At 34.8% G+C, this 19,306-nt stretch overlaps 1 protein-coding gene across 1 annotated transcript; it reads left to right on the forward strand.

Annotated features, from left to right (window-relative positions):
• Positions 1-6: 6 nt before the first annotated feature.
• Positions 7-18,376, forward strand: LOC132752631 (nucleolar complex protein 4 homolog B-like). Its single transcript, XM_060742978.1, has 14 exons — positions 7-164; positions 5,005-5,110; positions 5,704-5,807; positions 6,579-6,680; positions 7,565-7,705; positions 8,135-8,243; positions 9,257-9,336; positions 10,157-10,268; positions 10,845-10,905; positions 11,518-11,628; positions 13,386-13,549; positions 14,721-14,803; positions 15,167-15,283; positions 18,227-18,376. Exons 1-14 carry the CDS (start codon positions 45-47, stop codon positions 18,338-18,340), a joined length of 1,524 nt encoding a protein of 507 aa, XP_060598961.1. The 5' UTR covers positions 7-44; the 3' UTR covers positions 18,341-18,376.
• Positions 18,377-19,306: the final 930 nt, after the last annotated feature.

Genomic DNA, 19,306 nt, shown 5'->3' on the forward strand with positions numbered 1-19,306 from the left:
GTGTAGCGTGAGAATTACACTTCAGAAATGTTTCATCTGAAAGCATGAAAATGAAAAATTCTGAAAAGAAACAAATTTTATTGGAAATAAAGGAGAAAACAAGCAATTGCCTTAACAGTAGAAAGCACGCAAATGATTTGATTGAAGTTATTTCTAAATTACAGGTACAAATTGTTCATAAGTATCTTTTTTGTTAAATTATCTGATTTTGTTTATCCCAAATCAGCCAATTTGGACCCAATTTATCCCCTAAAGACATGCCATTAAAATTACTCATTTAGTGTCACTGATCAACATCTGGAATAGTAATATGAAAGTAGGCGGAACCTATGGACGGGGAAGTCAGAGACAAAAAATTTTCATTTTTTATTTTAAATTCTAAAGAAATCTGAACAAATGAGAACAACACTGAGACTGTACTAGTTCTGGCTTCCATAACTTTATATGTCGCTTTTATTTTGACGTTGCGACAGTAAAGTTATGGGTCAATCCTATTTGCAAAGGCTACCAGAATTTGACAGTTTGTGCGCCGTACATAAAAGCCTACTAAAATCACCCTTTTTAATCAAATTTGGGTCAAATAAAAATATCATTTGATAAACAAATCAATTTTGAACCAATTCATGTGTTGTTTTTAAATGTAACTTCAATGACATTGTGTACCCAACTATTTTTAGAGAGATATGTAGAGGATGTTTACCAATATGGAGTCTGCTTTCAAATGAGATCTCGCGGGACTTCATGTTTTGGAAATTCTAACATCTATTTTTAGTAACGGACCATACACTATTTTTAGTAAGTGTATGATTTTATATAAAAACAAACAAATAATTCATGAATCATCACTCAAAACAATATAAATCCAACATGTTTTGGTACAATGTCTGTTATTGAATAAATACACCGTTATTCATAATTGCAAAGCCATGTTTTCAATTAAAAATAGCATTTGGGTCACGTGTCACCAAATGTCATGCAAATGTATCCGAACCTAAATTCTCGCTGGTCATAATTAGGGCAGCAATGTCGGCGAGTTTTATGAAATGTGAACCCGCTGATAAACTTTGAGGCAATATTTCATTAATCTAACATTTTGTGTTCAAAAATATAGACTGAAGGGTCCCAAATATATCTAACTACCTGTATTAAAATAGTTTTTGTCCAGATCACGCAAATTTATTGAATTACAGCATGACATAAAAATGTCACGGGTCTGGTTGACTTTCGATACGGGGTTGGCTTCAGCGAACAGGTCTAGCAAAACTATAAAACCTGTTCGCTGAAGTATCTTTAGCTAAGACTGTACTGGCATGCGAGCAGTTTCCGTACAAAAATCAGAGTTACTTAAACATTATTTTTTATTGCGCTCACTCACCAAAATTTGAATGTTACACATCAATATTCGGCTCGTCACACAAATCATGGAAATTCCATCATGTTCTAAACATAGAATAACCCTTACTTATGAGGCCTCATATGGGGTACCCAAATTATCCATTATTTTGTATGAAGAGAAGTAGTTCCCGTACATAAAATCTAACCCATTATAATTATACAATTTTATTATATCGGAATAACCCTTACTTATGAGGCCTCATATGGGGTACCCAAATTATCCATTATTTTGTATGAAGAGAAGTAGTTCCCGTACATAAAATCTAACCCATTATAATTATACAATTTTATTATATCGGACCTATTTTTCATTTACAATTGTTGAACAGACCATTATCTAAGAGATAAATAGATGTAATTCAGGAAATAGAGCGTAGACTAAACGCGGGTATCTATTACCCGGTACCGTTACCCCAACGCATTCACATGCAATAGCATGCTTGTATGCATGATATTTTACGCATCAAAGGCATAAAATTATTTTATATTGTAATATTGGTCAAAATTCTGATAATTAAACAAGTTTTCATCACATTGCCTACTTATTTGTAAACAGGTGGTATTAGTGGAAAACCCTTTAACAAGCCTCACGTGTAAGTATTTTTGCGCATGCGCGCAATGACGGAATCCCCCAGAGAAAACAAGGTCACGTTTTGACGACGCACAGGTGAAAGTGATTTAAAATGAGACTTTTTATACGTACTGCCAAACTGACACTTAGATTTTGTCTCGTTTATGTATCTGCTTGATTTGAAATGAATTTTTGAAGAATGCAGGTAAAAATCGAGCGTTTAAATGAACGTACGGGAACTGCTCGCATGCTAGTAAGTTACAGCTAATATGAAAGAAAAAGGCAAAGCCTCAAAGCAAGCTCGAGTTTCTTTTACTGTAAGATAGTTTAAAATAATCCTTCATTTTTATTTTACATTTTCTGTTTTAAAATTGTCATTCGGTATTTTATACACTGCTTCCGTTTATTCTGGTTCCCCCTTTCTATTATGGTTCCTTTATAAGTGTGCAGCACACCAGTTAGTCCAATATATTAGACGTTACAGGCTTGTTATAGTTTGTGTCGGTCAAGCCTGACGTCTAACGCATAGCATCATAAAAAATTCAAAAAATGTCTATTGTCTTGCCTTTCAAGCTTTATTCAAAAGCTTATCTTCTTTTCTTTCAATTTCATGCTCAATCATACACAAAAACTCTCAAACAGTGTACTTATCAATTTAAAATAAAATATAAACATCAATCTATTTTTGTCTATCAGCCATACTGGTTTAGCAAGGTGCTTTACAGATTGATTCCAAATTTTTGAACGGAAAAATATATTCGAACACACTGACATGTGCATGGGCAATTATTTCGTTAAAAAAATATTCCGTTAGATTGTTCTGATTCAGTTAAACGCTTGCATTTGAATTAGCCAATCAGATTTCGCGCACTTTATGGCCTCCATTTGTTTATCGGCTGTAAAAAGAATTGAAATACATGAGAGGATATAATCATGATTTTTCGGATGTGACAGTTTAATTATTTTGACAAAAGGTATTTATATTTTAGTTTTGTTCATAAATAGGTCAAAACTAATGTAAATACACGCTGTCTATATTGTTTTTCGTTCCGCCCGATTTTCTGGCGGAACATTCTATGGGTTTTTGAGCAATTTCGATATGACGTTGCTTTGCCCAGAAGCAAAAATATCTCAAAGCGACGTCATATTTATAGGACTACACACCAATCTACGCTTCCATTTTCAATCAGAGTACTTCGGCTTTTATCGTTATCTTGTAATTCGAAAAGTTGTGATGTATGACTATCCAATTCTGTATTTCGAATGAAAGTTTTCAAAACCATCACTTAGCAGGTACTAGCGTTACCGTAAAGCTCGCTTTGCGAGCAGGCCCTCTGGGCCAGCTCGTCAAGCTCGCTACTAACGCTGTCAGATGAGCTCACCAAGTCTATGGACCGGCATAAACAACATGACCTCGCAGTGCTGGAATTCAGCAAAGTGTTCGACCGAGTCCCACACAGCCGCCTGCTAGCCAAGCTTCATCATTATGGTATCAGAAACCATACCCTGAAGTGGATTGAGGCATTTCTCACGGGCCGCACTCAGCGCGTAGTCATTGATAGAGCATCCGTTATCAGGGGAGTCCCCCAGAGAAGCGTGCTCGGACCCATACTCTTCCTGGTCTTCATCAACGACCTGCCACTCCATGTCACTCTTTGTGGACGACTGTGTGGTATACCGGGAAATTGTCACTGAAGAGGACTGCCACATTTTACAGGATTACCTGAAGAAGCTGGCATTGGGGCATGAGTTTCCACCCAGAGGAGTGCAGCATAATCAGGGTCCACAGGAAGAGAAACACCATCATATACCCGTACTCCTTGAAGGGCCACACACTTGTGATAGACTCGACAGCCAAGTACTTCGGAGTCCATATGTCCGGAAACCTCTCCTGGAACCAACATGTTGACAAGATTGTGAAGAAGGGCAACAGCACACTCAGCTTTCTTTGACGCAACCTGTGCATCAGCAACGAACAGGTCAAGAGCACAGCCTATATAAATGTCACTTGTGCTACCAGGCCTTGAATATTGCTCCACCGTCTGGAACCCTTATACGAAGGACCTTACACGAAAGCTTGAGATGGTCCAGAGGAGAGCTGCAAGATATGTGATGAACCATTACCACAACACCAGCAGCGTATCCTCCATGATCCAACACTTGGGGGTGGGAGACATTAGAGTCATGACGGACCAAAGCCCAGCTGACCATGATGTTCAAGATCACCAATGACCTTGTGGACATTCCAGTCAGCGATTTCCTCACCCCTGCCCCGAGCCACACTAGAAGTGACCACTCCAAGAAGTTCCATCAACCATCCACATCCACATCGTACTACAAGAACTCCTTGTTTCCTCGTACAGCCACAGCATGGAATAGGCTACCTGCCCCCGTTGCAGAGGCCCCCGACTTGGTATCCTTCAAGCAGGGGTTATTATCCCTTACATTCAAATCCCCCATTAGGGGCCCAGCTACAAGTACCCATTAGTGATATTCAAGGCTGTGCCAGCCGCGGCCACCGTAACCGGAAAGGTTTGGGTTAAAGAGGCAAAAATGTAGCTGGCCAGACTTTTTGTCTATATCTCTTTCTTTTGACCTATCCAACCTCTTCTAACTTTCTATCATTTCACGTATATTTCTTTTTCTTGACCTAGCACCACCCGTCGTGTTATAATCAAGTGTGATTGCGCCGACGTACGATGTAGATGTAGAAATACCAATTAATATCAGCTGTCTGCCAAAACATACAGGTATATTGGTGTAATTCATAAAGATGTAGTTTGTCTTGTAAATGGCTTACTTGACATGGTTTTCTCTTTTCAAACAATATTTATCTTGGTAGCCACAAACTTCAGACTCCAAGTCAACTTCGAAAGAACAGTACCTTCTCTTAAATAGTAATTCAGTAACTACTTCTGTTCAAACTTTTAAAAAGAACAGCATATTTTTAACATCTTATAATTGCAATAATGTAAAGCTCACTTTGGTCTTGCTAATAGCCTATGTAAGTTTAAAAATTCAATATGATTTTTTTGCAGGATGACGAGGAATCTGTCGTGCTTGCTAGTATACGTAGTGTACACAAATTATTTTCACATTACCTTGAGGTTGGTGAGATGTTGATGGAGCAGGACTCCTCGGAAGGTAACTTTATCATTGTACTGTAAATACACTTATTTTCACGGGCATGAAATTTCGTGGTTTTGTCACAAAGGACATCTCATGGACTCTTTATTTTGTGGATCATTGATTTTGCAGAAAGTAAAATGCAAATAATGTTGTGCAAAATAATCTTGCAGCAGATGAAATGAAATTTCATTTGATCTTGAATTTGTAGAGTGACCTACAATGTACATTGTATCTATGAAAACCACAAAAATACATGTAAATGCCCTATGGTAATAACAATTTTGCAGTACCTTTAAGTAAGATAAAATTTGAGTTCACAAGTACTTAAGTTTTCAAATTGTTTTAAATCATTTGTTTGATTCTTCTATTGGCTAATCAGTGATGTTCTGGCCATGACCAGCACCATGACAAAAAAAATAGCAGTAGGATTGCTCGAGACATTTACAGTTTCCCGCCAAAGTAAAGGGAAACAAGTCTTGCAGAAATAATGCACCTATAAAAACACTTATAATCTGAAACATAGAGCTTGTTACATAATATATAAATTATGTATTTGAAGATGATATTTGATATACTTACAATACTCGTTAGTACTGACCACATTTTAGATTTATCAAACGAAGACAAATATAAACAATGGTTGAGAGATAGATATAAAGATGCAGCACAGAGTTTGGTAGAAATGTTATTACATAGTAACACAAGTGTACAGGTATGTCAAACATGTATGGCATTTGTTACATTACAAGTAAAGTAAAACGTTTGAGTAAACATTTGAGTTTGTATGTTGTGACGTTCCGTAAGCTAGCTGGATAGCTTCCTCACATGAAAGTATCCAAAGTCCCTGTCGGGATTCGAACCCACAATGGTGTTCATTTGAGTAAATGTGGTTGATTGATTACATGGCAGAAAAGTTTCTGCAAAATGAGTTGTATTATTTTCATAGAATTTGATCATATAAATACACTTGGCAACACTTGGAAACTGCTACTAAGAAACTGATTTAAGCCTAGCCTGAGGCACTATCTGCAGATTTAGCCATTAGGAAGGTATCCAGCTAGCAAAATGTAAGTGATTCTACTTGGGTGCGGGTTCATACCTGAAATAAAGCACAGAAGAGCACCTGAGGTTTGCCTTCACCAGTAAAGCTGGAGAGTCGCCATATAACCTATACTGTGTTGGTGCGATGTAAAACCCAACCAAAAATTTCAATTGGAAAAAAGACACATTTAATATTGTAGTATATTCAGTCATATTGTAACACCTTGTAACATGATTCAATCATATTGTCACACCTTGTAACATGATTCGATCATATTGTAACACCTTGTAACATGATTCAATCATATTGTCACACCTTGTAACATGATTCAATCATATTGTCACACCTTGTAACATGATTCAATCATATTGTAACACCTTGTAACATGACTCAATGAACCAGTATTTGTTGTTGTTAAATTTTTAATTTTTTTTATTTCAGGAGCTAGCATTGTCTGTACTCATGAAATTGATTGTAAAGGAATCAAACTTTCCAGTGTCATCAAAAGATTGTACAGATCCTTTCCCCCACAATCTTTTTAAGGTATTTAAGTTGTATGATTTGTTTTGAAAAAATAAATATCATTGGTTAATTGCAAAACTGTTGTAAGTCCTTCTTTATTTCATATACATGTAAGTTACTGCAGTATTGCAGTCAGTTCTCAAATTATGTAGTGTATGTCAAGCATCTCTTGCCAGTTTTGAAGGTTATATTTAATAACTTTAAGGGTCAGGTATACTAGTTTGTAATGTTTAAAAGTGTTTCTTAAAGATGCACTATGATCGTCTTTTAGTAAAGTATTTTTATTGCAGAAATTAATTGAATTCTATGCAATTCTTACGGAATATGTCTTATTTAAATAAAAGAACATACAAACTATTTATGGGAATCTGTGTTTATTTTCATGGGTCAAGTAAAGATGGCCCCTAATGACACTTATATAATTATAGTGTGTCCACTTATAGTGTGTAGGATTTAAAACATAACATATCTATTTTGTGTTAAGTCAAAATGTGTTTATTTTACTTGAAGACGGTGAAGCAATTATCAATATTTTCAAATATCAAATTTGAGCATAGTATATCTTTAACATAATATTTAACTGTGTCAAACTTTTCGTTAATGATAAATTGAGCATTTTATATACATGTACACGTACATGTAACTAAATAGGTCAGTTGGTCAAATTTGAAAATTAACACTTAAATTTGTTCTAATGCTGCACTTAAACAAATACAACCTCGTAACAAAAGTGTAAAATAATATGTTAAAACTGGACTGTTTCTTGTAAAACAATTTTAGCTGAAGGTTCTGGCTGGTGACTTATTACCATAATAAACCTCTTGCTTACTCCCTGCTTGTGAAAGTTTACTGTCTCCTCTTCAAAACAGATGTTTTATCAATATGAAAAATGTATATAATTTCAGAATATGTGGGCATTGTTGTTGTCAGACGAAGTAAACAACACTGGGTTATTACAGAGATTTGAGGAGTATTATGTATATGATGACATTAGATACCATACAATGAAACTCATACTGTCACTGTGCGACCACAAATCTAAACAGGTGCTCTTTATGCTCAATATTCCTTTCTAAATGTCTTGTAGCATTGTCATAATTGTGTTCTCTTAAGGTTTTGAATTGCATAGCAGTCAAGTCAAAGAAATCCAGTAAAATTAAGGCCCATTATGCCCCAAAATGTTTCTATTCTTGTCTATTGCCAAGTATTTCAGTCCAAATTTTGTATTTCAGTTCACTTAATGAATAATCCAGTTAGAATTTTTTGTTGCCAATTAATCAAGTTCAATTTTGTGTTGCCGAGTAATAAAGTTCTATTCTGAACCTATTTACTTGTAATTTAAAAACACAATCAAACTAAAACAGATTAAGATAAATTAGTTTAAAGTTACTTAATAACTTAAGTCTTAATTTCTGAATAAGTACATGCACATTGTTTAGAAATCAGCAATTAAATTTATTGATTTCATTTTTCAGAAAATCACAGAGACGTGGTTAGGAAATGTATTTGCAGTGTTAGAAAAATTGACAATACCATCTGTGCAAAAAGATGAACCTCTTAAAAAATACTTGTGTGCAAAATCAGGTACATTTCTATCATTTTAATGAATAGTATGAGTCAGTCATTAAGGCTAAATGTTTGACTGAGAGCTTACTTGGATTATTTTCTTGAATTAGCAGGATTTTCAAAACTTCTAGTAATCCTTTTTACTCAAGACTTAATACTACGTATGGTAAAAGAGTGGTAGATTCAAGATTTTCAGACTTTTGGAAATGAAAGAGTGCAACATCCTTCATGCCCCCTCCCCCCCCAGTGGCACTCAATTTTCAACACTTTAAAGTACATGTATAAGAATCAAACATGTGTTTGTTCAAAACCTTTATTCATGGATATTTATTACTAACATGTGCCATTATGGTGTTTCAAGTTTTGTGGAAACTTTATTGAATATCAATTTCTTGGTTTCTTGTATAAGGGGCATCCATGGCCAACTGGTTAAGATCATTGACTTCAAATCACAAATCCCGGCAGGGACTTTGGATTCTTTCATGTGAAAAAGCTAGGATGACTCGGGTGCCAGTTTGTGCCTGAAATAATGCACGGAAGGGCACCTGAGGTCTTCCTCCACCAGTAAAGCTGGAAAGTTGCCATATGACTGTGTTGGTGCCACGAAATCCAGCTAATGGTCATTTGCCTCTTGACAATATTTCAAAAATTGTTGAATTTGGACGTTGGTCACTTTTGATGAAAAAAACAAGTATCCTCGAATGAATAAAATTAGCCACCCGTAGCATTTCTAAAAAGTGTAACCTGTTAACAATACTTGTCTTTTTCAATCATGTGTTGATGAAAATTTATCTATACATAAAATTTCCTATTTGAGGCAAAAATATTGCATTGTGTTCTTGCACATTTGACATCGCATGACAATATGAAAGGCACAAAAAAATATAATGCGAATCACAAACTAGGACAGGGTCAAATCTACAGCACCCACTGAAAGTATTTTATCTTTATTGATATATTTGTGTAAATTGGTCAATAACATCAGTGTTTGTATAATGTAATCATGACAATATTTTGGTATGTAAATGCAGGTCAAAGTCAGAAAATAGCATCTGTGGTAGAACAGAGACGTTTGTATTCATGTTCCTGGGTGGAATTTCTGAAGTTTAAGGTATGTTGCTTTGGATTCAAATCCCAACATGGACTTTTGATACTTTCCTGTGAGGAATGTATCCGGCCAGCTTCCGGAACTTCTGTGGTTCTACACAGGTGCCAGCTTTTGACTGAAATAATGGGCGGAGGAGCACCGGAGGTTTTCCTCCACCAGTAAACCTGGAAAGTTGCCATATGACCTTGTCTACAAAATGTTGTGTGACTTAAAACCAACCAAATAAAGAAAGGTGTAAATATGATTTACTGGTTTAATTTTTTTTAATTTTTTAGCTTAAATAGTCTCCTTTCATTAAATGAGTGGAAATTATCTAACTATGATAACCAATTTATTGCCATACAGTAAAACCTCTGAAAACCGGACACTTCTTGGACTTGACCAAAATTACTGTCTGGTTTCAGAGGATTTTTCATGCATGTTACGCATAAGTAGCCATTGGAAATCGTCCTATTTTTAGAATTCAGAGGTTCTGGGATTTAGAGGATATTTTTAATGATACTTTCCAGTTTTCAAAGGATTTTTCATGCAGGTTAATTTAAGCATAAGTAGCCATTGGAAATCATTTTCAGAACTCAGAGATTCTGGGATTTAGAGGATATATTTTCTATGAAGTTATAAGGAAGGAATACAGATTTTTAAAATGGTCCAGTACTCAGAGGATTTCAGCTTTCAGAGGGTCTGGTTTTCAGAGTTTTTACTGTACCTGTAATTTTCCTTTAATTACTTTTAGCTTGTATCTACATGAAATATGTTTTGTATTTGACAAATTTTAATGAGAAAACAAAATTTACATTGATGAAAATTGTTCTTTTAATTTCAGTTGACACCAACATTATACAGGAAGGTATTAGTGATTATACATGAGAAAGTCATGCCAAATATAGCCTCACCACTTGTCCTTAGTGACTTCCTTATTGAGTCTTATAATATAGGTAAGTAATATCAGTGTCAGAACCTCTTATACTCAGTGATTTTCTAACTGGTTGGTTCCCTTAGCTCAATATAGGAGAGAGGATGGAATTTGTAACCCAGGGGGTCTATGGTTTGATCCTTGGATGAGGCAAAAATTCTCTGTAACAGTTGATCTTGGAAATTGTGTATGATGGTAATTTGTGCTGATTCAGAAATCACGTGGGATCAAAGACAGTATGGTGGAATGACAGACAAGATATGACTTAAAATGTATTAAAATTAGGGTAAAATTGTTAAATTAATGTTTGTGTATAATGTTTTAAGAGGTCATTTCTATCAGAATTTCATAGCTTTGTTTGCAAGAAAACCTTTTGTATCTTTTGTTCAGCTGTAGTAACACTAAATGTGAAAAATATCCATTTTTTAATTATCAGAAAGATATTATTAAATAGTCAGCAGTATTGAGTGAAATCAAACTTCATGAAGAAGACATAGGCTGGTCTGATCAAGTATACATGTTGATAAAAATGGGAAGTTATAAATGGCATTTACGGTAATATGGTTAAAGTAACATGTATTTTTACAATTTTATTCAGGAGGGGCCATCAGTCTACTGGCACTCAGTGGTTTGTTTGAATTGATACAGAAACACAATTTGTAAGTGACTTTAAAACTATTGTGGCCATTATCTTGCCTTTTGTCTAATAGCATGTCCTTATGTAGTTGAGATTGGAGGGTGTCCATGGCTGCGTGGTTAAGGCCGTTGACATCAAACCTCTTGCTTCTCACTGCTGTAGGTTCGAGTCATGCCAGAATCTTTGGATTCTTCATGTGAGGAAGCTATCCAGCTAGCTAACAGAACATCAGTGGTTCTACTCAGGTGTCAGGTGTCCATTTGTGCCTAAAATAACTGTCAGAAACGGGGGGAGAATGTAAAAATACAAATTTCATGAATGACTATAAGTGGCCCTAAGGAAATACAATGCAGTTCTTTGAATGAGAACTGAACTAAATCAAATTTTAGATAATAACCTGATGTCAGTCTTGAATGATTTTATTCCTATGACTGAGCATTACCATCACTGCTTAACTAAATCAGGTTTCTAAAAGCTGTTTAGTAATCTTATTAGTAAATTTAAATACAGATTTTTTAGCAAGAATAATACTGTTCCTTTTGTTCAGCCTCTATGAAATATTTGTAAATTTTACAGCACATTTCAGAAAACATACATTGTACATTGTTGTTTATTGATTCATTTTATGTTTCAGGCATTACCCGGACTTCTACGAGAAGCTGTATGCAATGTTTGAACCAAATATATTCCATGTGAAGTACAAGGCCAGGTTTTTCTATTTAGCCGATCTTTTCCTGTCATCTACGTGAGTACTCCAAGGATTTGTTAACAAATTTCATTGCTGTTCAATTTAACACTTCAGTAATTTTCCTTCTTTTATCCGCCTATATGACTGAAATACTGTTGGGAAAAGGGGTAAAATGAAACAAACAAACACAGGGCCAAAACACCATTTTTTGGGAAGGGGCCTCAGCATTTTTCTCGGGGAAAATATGCGTGATTTTAGCATACTTTGGGAAAAGGGGTCTTAAATTTAACACAAACTTTTAACAAGTTTTTCAAAATAGAAAAAGCAAAAGCACTGGGAAATACTAATAAGGCAGTAAAAGACCTTAATTCAACACCATCATTTAATTTTGTTCTAAATTCTACGGGAAATTCAAAAGGCTGGGGAATTTTGAGGATTAAACCGGGGGAAAAAAGGCTAGTTTGGTTGGGGAAGCAGCCTATATTCGGCCTCTACAAAGAAGGGTTTTTTGGCCCTGAAACAAAATCCTTCTTTTATCACAAAGGCCTATAATTAAAAGGCCTCTTCCTAATTGAAATATTCTTTAAAGTCATGCAGTTTTCCCAAAAATCTGAACTTTCACCAGTTTTTCACTTCCCAATTTAGCAATTTTAGCAATATTTTTTCCCAATTAAGTGAGAGAAACCTCTTCTCTTATCTCTCATGAACCTAAAGATATACAGCCTCTGCCACCATGAGGGAAATATGTTTGCAACCCTATTAGGGCTTGATTTAAAGAACCCTAGGTTGTGTGTATGACTGAAAAACCACTAAGTCACCGCTCACCAATTTGGTTTAGATAAGCAAACTCGGTTTGCAATGACATGATGTTAAGATTGTTAGGTATAGATTCTTTGCTATTAGGAAAGGTTCAATGCATTATCCATTGAATAATTCTTTTAATCCACAGTTCAGCTCATATCATAACATTTCAGTTAAAATGGACTTAAGCTGGAACAATTTTCAGTATCAATGTACATTGTAGTAGCTTTAATGTTTTTGTTTATTTTGTGAAATAGGCATGCAACAATATAAATTGATAATACATGTATAAAGATTAAAGATATTCTTCTTTCTAGAATTTCTTCTGAAAATAAAAAAAAAACTACATGTGTTTATTGCACCATGTCTTTAAAGGCATGGTTACACAGGTAAATTGGATTAATTGCTGTCTTAGATAATTATGTAATTCACATAAGAAGAATGTTACACATTACACAATGTGTAAACGGACAGTTTTAAATGTTAAAGGCCCTTTATGCCTTATCAATTGATTTCTCAAAAACTTATTATTTTTGTTATTTTGTTAGTTTCCCAAATAATACTCATTTGCCATAGTTACACATGAAATATCTTTTGCTCTGTTTGCTGTTAGTATAATATTAGTAAATTAGTATTTTGTATGGACGTTTAAATACTACTTTGTTTACATTTTGCTATCTATACAACACATTATTGCACATTTAGTGCTACTCTATTCAGTTATAAAACATCTAACATGCTCTTAAATCGTTATTAGGACATTATTAAACTCATGTTTGACATTCCTCAAAGATGAAAAAAAATACGGATATGCCTTTAAGAATAATCAATAATCAATCAACTATTCTTTAATGTATCTTTTCCAGACATTTACCATCATATTATTAAACTCATGTTTGACATTTCGAAAGATTGAAAAAAATATGGATTTCTGAATCATAATGTGCCTTTAAGAATAATCAAAATTCTTAAATAAAAAATCAATTAATTATTCTTTAATGTATCTTTTCCAGACATTTACCATCATATCTTGTAGCTGCCTTTGCTAAACGTCTTGCTAGAATCTCTCTGGTGGCGCCACCTGCAGGACTGTTGGTGTCAGTACCGTTTATTTTCAACCTGATTATTCGGCATCCAAACTGCAAGTCACTCATTCACAAACCTGATATGGAAATGGGTATGCCATATTTATTGGTTCCAGGTCTTTACAGGCTCCTGACAGGAGTCCTTTAGTTAAGTTGTTATTGTCCTTCAAATTGTCCTTGTTTGTTGGAGAGAATTGAAATAACTGATAGGTGTAATATAAGGTAGTGAATTTTTTGTTATAACCAGTAAGTGTAATATAAGGTAATGAACTGTAATAACCAGTAAGTGTAATATATGACAATGAATTGTAATAACCAGTAAGTTTAATATAAGACAATGAATTGTAATAACCAGTAAGTGTAATATTAGACAATGAATTGTAATAACCAGTAAGTGTAATATAAGGCAGTGAATTTTTTGTTATAACCAGTAAGTGTAATATGAGACAATGAATTGTTATAACCAATAAGTGTAATATAAGACAATGAATTGTAATAACCAGTAAGTGTAATATAAGACAATGAATTGTAATAACCAGTAAGTGTAATATAAGGCAGTGAATTTTTTGTTATAACCAGTAAGTGTAATATAAGACAATGAATTGTTATAACCAATAAGTGTAATATAAGATAGTGAATTGTAATAATCAGAAAGTTTGATATAAGGTAGTGAATAGTAATAACCAGTGTGTTTAATATAAGGAAGTGAATTGCAATAACCAATAAGAGTAATATTAGTTAGTGAATTGTTATAATCAGAAAGTTTGATATAAGGTAGTGAATTGTAATAACTTGTAAATTTAATATAAGGAAGTGAATTGTAATAACTAATAAGTTTGATATAAGTTAGAGTATTTTAATAATCAGTTTGTGTAGTACAAGGTAATGAATTGTTATAACTAGTCAGTTTTGCATAAGGCTGTGAATTTTGGCAGGTTTAATGCAAGGAATAGTAGGTTTAGTGTAGGGTAGTAAATTGTAATAACTTGCTAGTTCAATGTAAGGTAGTGAATTGTAATATTGTTAAGTTTAATTAAATGTATGAATTTCAGTGACCAGTAAGTTAAAAATAAACTAGTGAATTGTAATAACTGGTAAATTTAGTGTTAGGAAGTGAATTGTGTTAAGATTTTCTTCTTTATTGTCTTTTATTTTTTTCTGCAATATTTAAGATTTTCAACAGTGTGCTTATTCTATTTCTGATTTTCAGTGGTGAACTTTTGATTTTCTATGGTGTCCTTAAATTTTCTGTTCTATTTTTAGATTTTGATGATGACCCGTATGACCATTCAGAGCAAGATCCTGCCAAATGTAAAGCCATGGAGTCTTGCCTCTGGGAACTTCAGGTAATAGTATTAGCTACACACTTATTTGAGCTACTCTAAAGCCAAGCTTTCAGGAGGTAACAGTTATTGGTCCCATACGATGAAACCTGGTCATTAAACCATATATGGGATCTATTTTTAGACATTACAACACCACAATCCTCTAAATATCTAATGCAAGTATTCTGTTTTCAGACATAACAATATCACAATTGTATAGAAGTTTAATATATGTATTCTATTTTTAGACATTACAACATTACAATCATATAGATGTTTCATATATGTGTTATATTTTTAAACATTACATCATCACAGCAAGGTGTTAAATATATGTGTTCTGTTTTTAACATTAAAACATTATATATTTTGTTCTATTTTTAGACATTACAACATCACTATCATCCGGATGTAATCAAGCTTGCAAAGAAGATTTATGAAGGGGATATACCAGATAGTGTGCTGGACTTGTCAGACAAATTTGAACTCTCTGCAAATGATGTAAGAACATTTTATAACTATCATGCTTTTTTTGCAATCATTAAGGACTACAAACCCTAATAAATCTGTAATACCCCGGTCACATATTCAAGGAAAACGCCTACGGAAGAGCCACGGATTAATTCCGGCATCGTCCGTAGTTACCCGTACTGGTCAGTAGCTCTCCGTATTGTAACTGTGATCAATCGTAGTAGTCCTTGTATATCCGTAGCGATCCTTGACAATTTTTGAAAATGCACAAAAATTTGCTACGGAAAAATCAACCGTAGCGTATCCCTATTAGTCCGTATTAAACCGTACTGATACATACTTGTCCGTACGAAAACCGTACTAGTCCGTACTGATTCGTAGGCCCGTGCTTGTCCACGGTTTGGTACGGAGAACTACGTATTTGTACGGTTACCCTACGTATAAGCTACGATTTTAATACGGATTAATACGGCATTATCATGGAAAGTCACGATCGTAGTACGCTGTACTACGGAGAGGCAACGATTAGCACAGTCTTACACGGTTTATTGCGTTGCATTACGAAACGGTACGGAATGGTACGGTCCACCACTGTTTAGTACGGATAAATTAAGTATCATGTACTTTTTCAAATGTACAAATAGCACCTGCTTGTTAAAAACAGATATGTGTTTGAGCATTCAATAAACTGGCTGCAAATGTATATTGATGTAGCTCAGAATACGGAGGCAGTGGTCGAGCTGCTTGATGACATGCATAGAGGTAAAAAAAATATGTTAATATCGTACAACAATGCATAAGTAATATAGTAACATATAAACATTGAATTGTGAAATTGGAGTAAATATGTACATAAAACGAAGTGTCTCATTAGCCTCGGGCGCTGGCCCTTGAGTGATACTTAGATTAATTAACAAGCATTTTACATATTCTTACACGATAATTTTGTAACTGTAAATGAACAGCACATTTTAAAATCAAAAGAGAAGCAGTATTTATCAACATTTTTCATTAATGATTACTAGTCAATATCTAATCAGGTAAGTGAAGACAGAGGTGATGGTTGACTAGAGATGGGCTTTTACGAAGACCCCTTCATGTTTAGTATGAAGCTCTTACGGCCGAACTTGTTGAGGATCCGGTGTCCTTCAAGAATTTCACTATAATCTGACCTGATGTCTCGGGGGGTCGGACGCGATGAGGCCGAATCCTTTCCGCCAAAATCATTGAACTCTGCAATTCGTTTTCTAGGTGTTCTTTTCTTGTGAGACATTGAGCATGCAAGAGGTTGTGGACGGATATAATATGTTGTTTAGATCCTTGGCAATTCGTTCTTCTCCGTATCAATTCGTTCTTCTCCGTATCAGACCGTACTTATTCGTACTAACCCGTGCTTATACCGTAGAAGACCGTAGTGTATCCGTAGTGCGTCCCTCCTGATTCGTGTCGCTCCATATCAAACCGTGTCGGTCCGTAACAATCCTTGTCTCTCCCGGGGCTTTTGGTGGTAAATCCGTCGAACTCCGTACTCATACCGTTGACTTTTCCGTAGTAATCCGTGAACAATTAGACCGTAGCTCTTCCGTGGCATTATCCGTGAATATGTGACCGGGGCATAACTATGGAGTAATTTCAACTTACTTAGTAATAAGCATAGCCGTTTTTCGTCTTCCTTTGATAATTTCATAATTACCTGTTTTGAGGTCCACATCTTAACTAAATAGGGAGAAAATCTGATAAGTAGTCCAGGGTTTTTTAGTTCAATTCTTGGCATGGCATAATTTCTCCTTGGTGATTGGTCCTAGACATTGAGTCTAATGGTCCTTTGTCAGTGACCTTTGATTTAATAATCATATGTGATAAGTAGTCGTTCACCTGTGGAGAAATTTGTAACTACTGGATATTATCCCCCCGCCGATGGAATCGGGAGGGGGATATAGTTTTGGCGTTGTCCGTCCGTCCGTCCTTCTGTCCGTCCGTCCGAATTTCGTTTCCGGAGTAGTTCTCTGCAACTACTGGCTGGAATTCAACAAAACTTTATGGGAATCATCAATATCAAGAGGAGATGCGCATATCGTCGGCTTGTTCCGGTCAGACCCTTTAACTCGGAGTTATGGCCCTTGATTAGTTATGTAGTATGCATAAAGAGTAAAAATCGTTTCCGCACTACTTCTCTGCAACTACTGGCTGGAATTCAACGAAACTTTATGGGAACCTTCAATACCAAGAGGAGATGTGCATATCGTCAGTTTGTTCTGGTCAGACACTTGAACTCAGAGTTATGGCCCTTGATTAGTTATGCAGTATCCATATAGAAAAATATTTGTTTCCTCTCTACTTCTCTGCTACTACTGGCTGGAATTCAATGAAACTTTATGGGATACTAAGAGGAGATATGCATATAGTCGCCTTGTTCCAGTCAGATACTTATAACTCAGATTTATGGCCCTTGATTAGTTATGTAGTATGCATACATCTCATTGGCATTTCCAGATTTTACTATTTAACACAAAGTTATGGCTCTGTTATTGCCCTGAATATTTATCAAGTTCAAAGAATATTACTGTTTATGCCATGATTAATATATAAATACAGCCTTCTGTCTTCAGTTGTTGTGTTAATAATAACCAGTACTCTGCGGGGGATATAAATTCAACGAATTTGCTTGTTTATCAAGGAAAGCCGGTTTGGTGGACTAACTGCTAAGATTTTATAAATAGATACTGAATGTTGGTGATTCTACACAGGTGCCTGTTCATTCCAGAATTAATGCACGGAATGGCACCTGAGGTCTTCCTCCACTGAAAAAACTGAAATGTCCTATACTGTGTTAGTGTGACATAAAACCGAACCAAAAAAAGAAAGAAAGAAAAACAAACATTAAAAAGATCACTTCCAAGCTCAACTTTTAACTTTACATTCTTTTCTATCAAGCATGGTTCATAGATTATACAATTATTTTTATCTTTTCAGGTGTTTGAAAAAGAATGTACAAAGAAACTGAAAACAACTGCAACTACGTTTGAAGCTCCTAAAGGACTGCTCGGGTGTAAAGATGATAAATTGAGTTTATGTTGGACTTTATAACACTTTATTGAGCAATAAATTCATATTTTAATGTCATTTCTTGGATTTTTATTTGCTTGTTATGGAAAAAAAGTGCAAAAAGCAGTGAATTTTAATTTTTTATTCTTGAGAAAACAATATGTTATTTCATACGAAGGCATGATCCTTAAGCTGCAGGAAAAATAAAGACAATCTGCTGACAGAAGCTTTTTTAAGTGACCAACAAATGAAATGATTGCTTGTGTTTCCTGACTTAAGGGTGGCAAATGTTTTGTCTCATGACTATTTATAGAGTTTAATAATTTATAATAGTCTTGTCCATCATTTTGTTCCATTTCTCATAATGTGACTTAAATACCTATGGAAAATATGACCTTGGCCCATAAGTGACCTTTGATATATTGTGACTGGGAAAGATGACCTTGGCTCAAAAATGACCTTTGTTGTATTGTGACTGGTATACCTCTGGAAAAAGATGACCTTGACCCTTAAAGGACCTTGTTATATTGTGACTAAAAATACCCCTAGAAAATATGACCTTTGCCCATAAGTGACCTTTGATATCTTGTGACTTGGAAAGTTGACCTTGGCTCATAAATGACCTTTGTTATATTGTGACTGAAATACCTATGGAAAAGATGACCTTGACCTATAAGTGACCTTTGATATATTGTGACTGGAAAAGATGAACTTGGCTCATAAATGACTATTGTTATATAATGACTTTAAAATACTCCTGGAAGAAAAGATTACCTTGACCCGTAAGTAACCTTTGTCAAATAATATCTTAAGGGAGGATTTTTGACATGATGGGACTGAAAATATTTTTTCCTGATAAATGTACCATTTGATGTAGGTTTAGACCACTAATCTATGTGCAAAATTTCAGATCATTCGCACACTTCGTTTTTCCAGAATAATTATTCAAATTGTAAAAAAATTACCCCAAATGAAAAGCGTTTAAACACTTTTCACTCAAATCAAGCT

The sequence above is a fragment of the Ruditapes philippinarum genome, unplaced genomic scaffold (genome assembly GCF_026571515.1).
Source record: "Ruditapes philippinarum isolate M1 unplaced genomic scaffold, ASM2657151v2 ctg2789_1_1_1_1, whole genome shotgun sequence".
In the NCBI taxonomy this organism is placed as follows: Eukaryota; Metazoa; Mollusca; class Bivalvia; order Venerida; family Veneridae; genus Ruditapes; species Ruditapes philippinarum.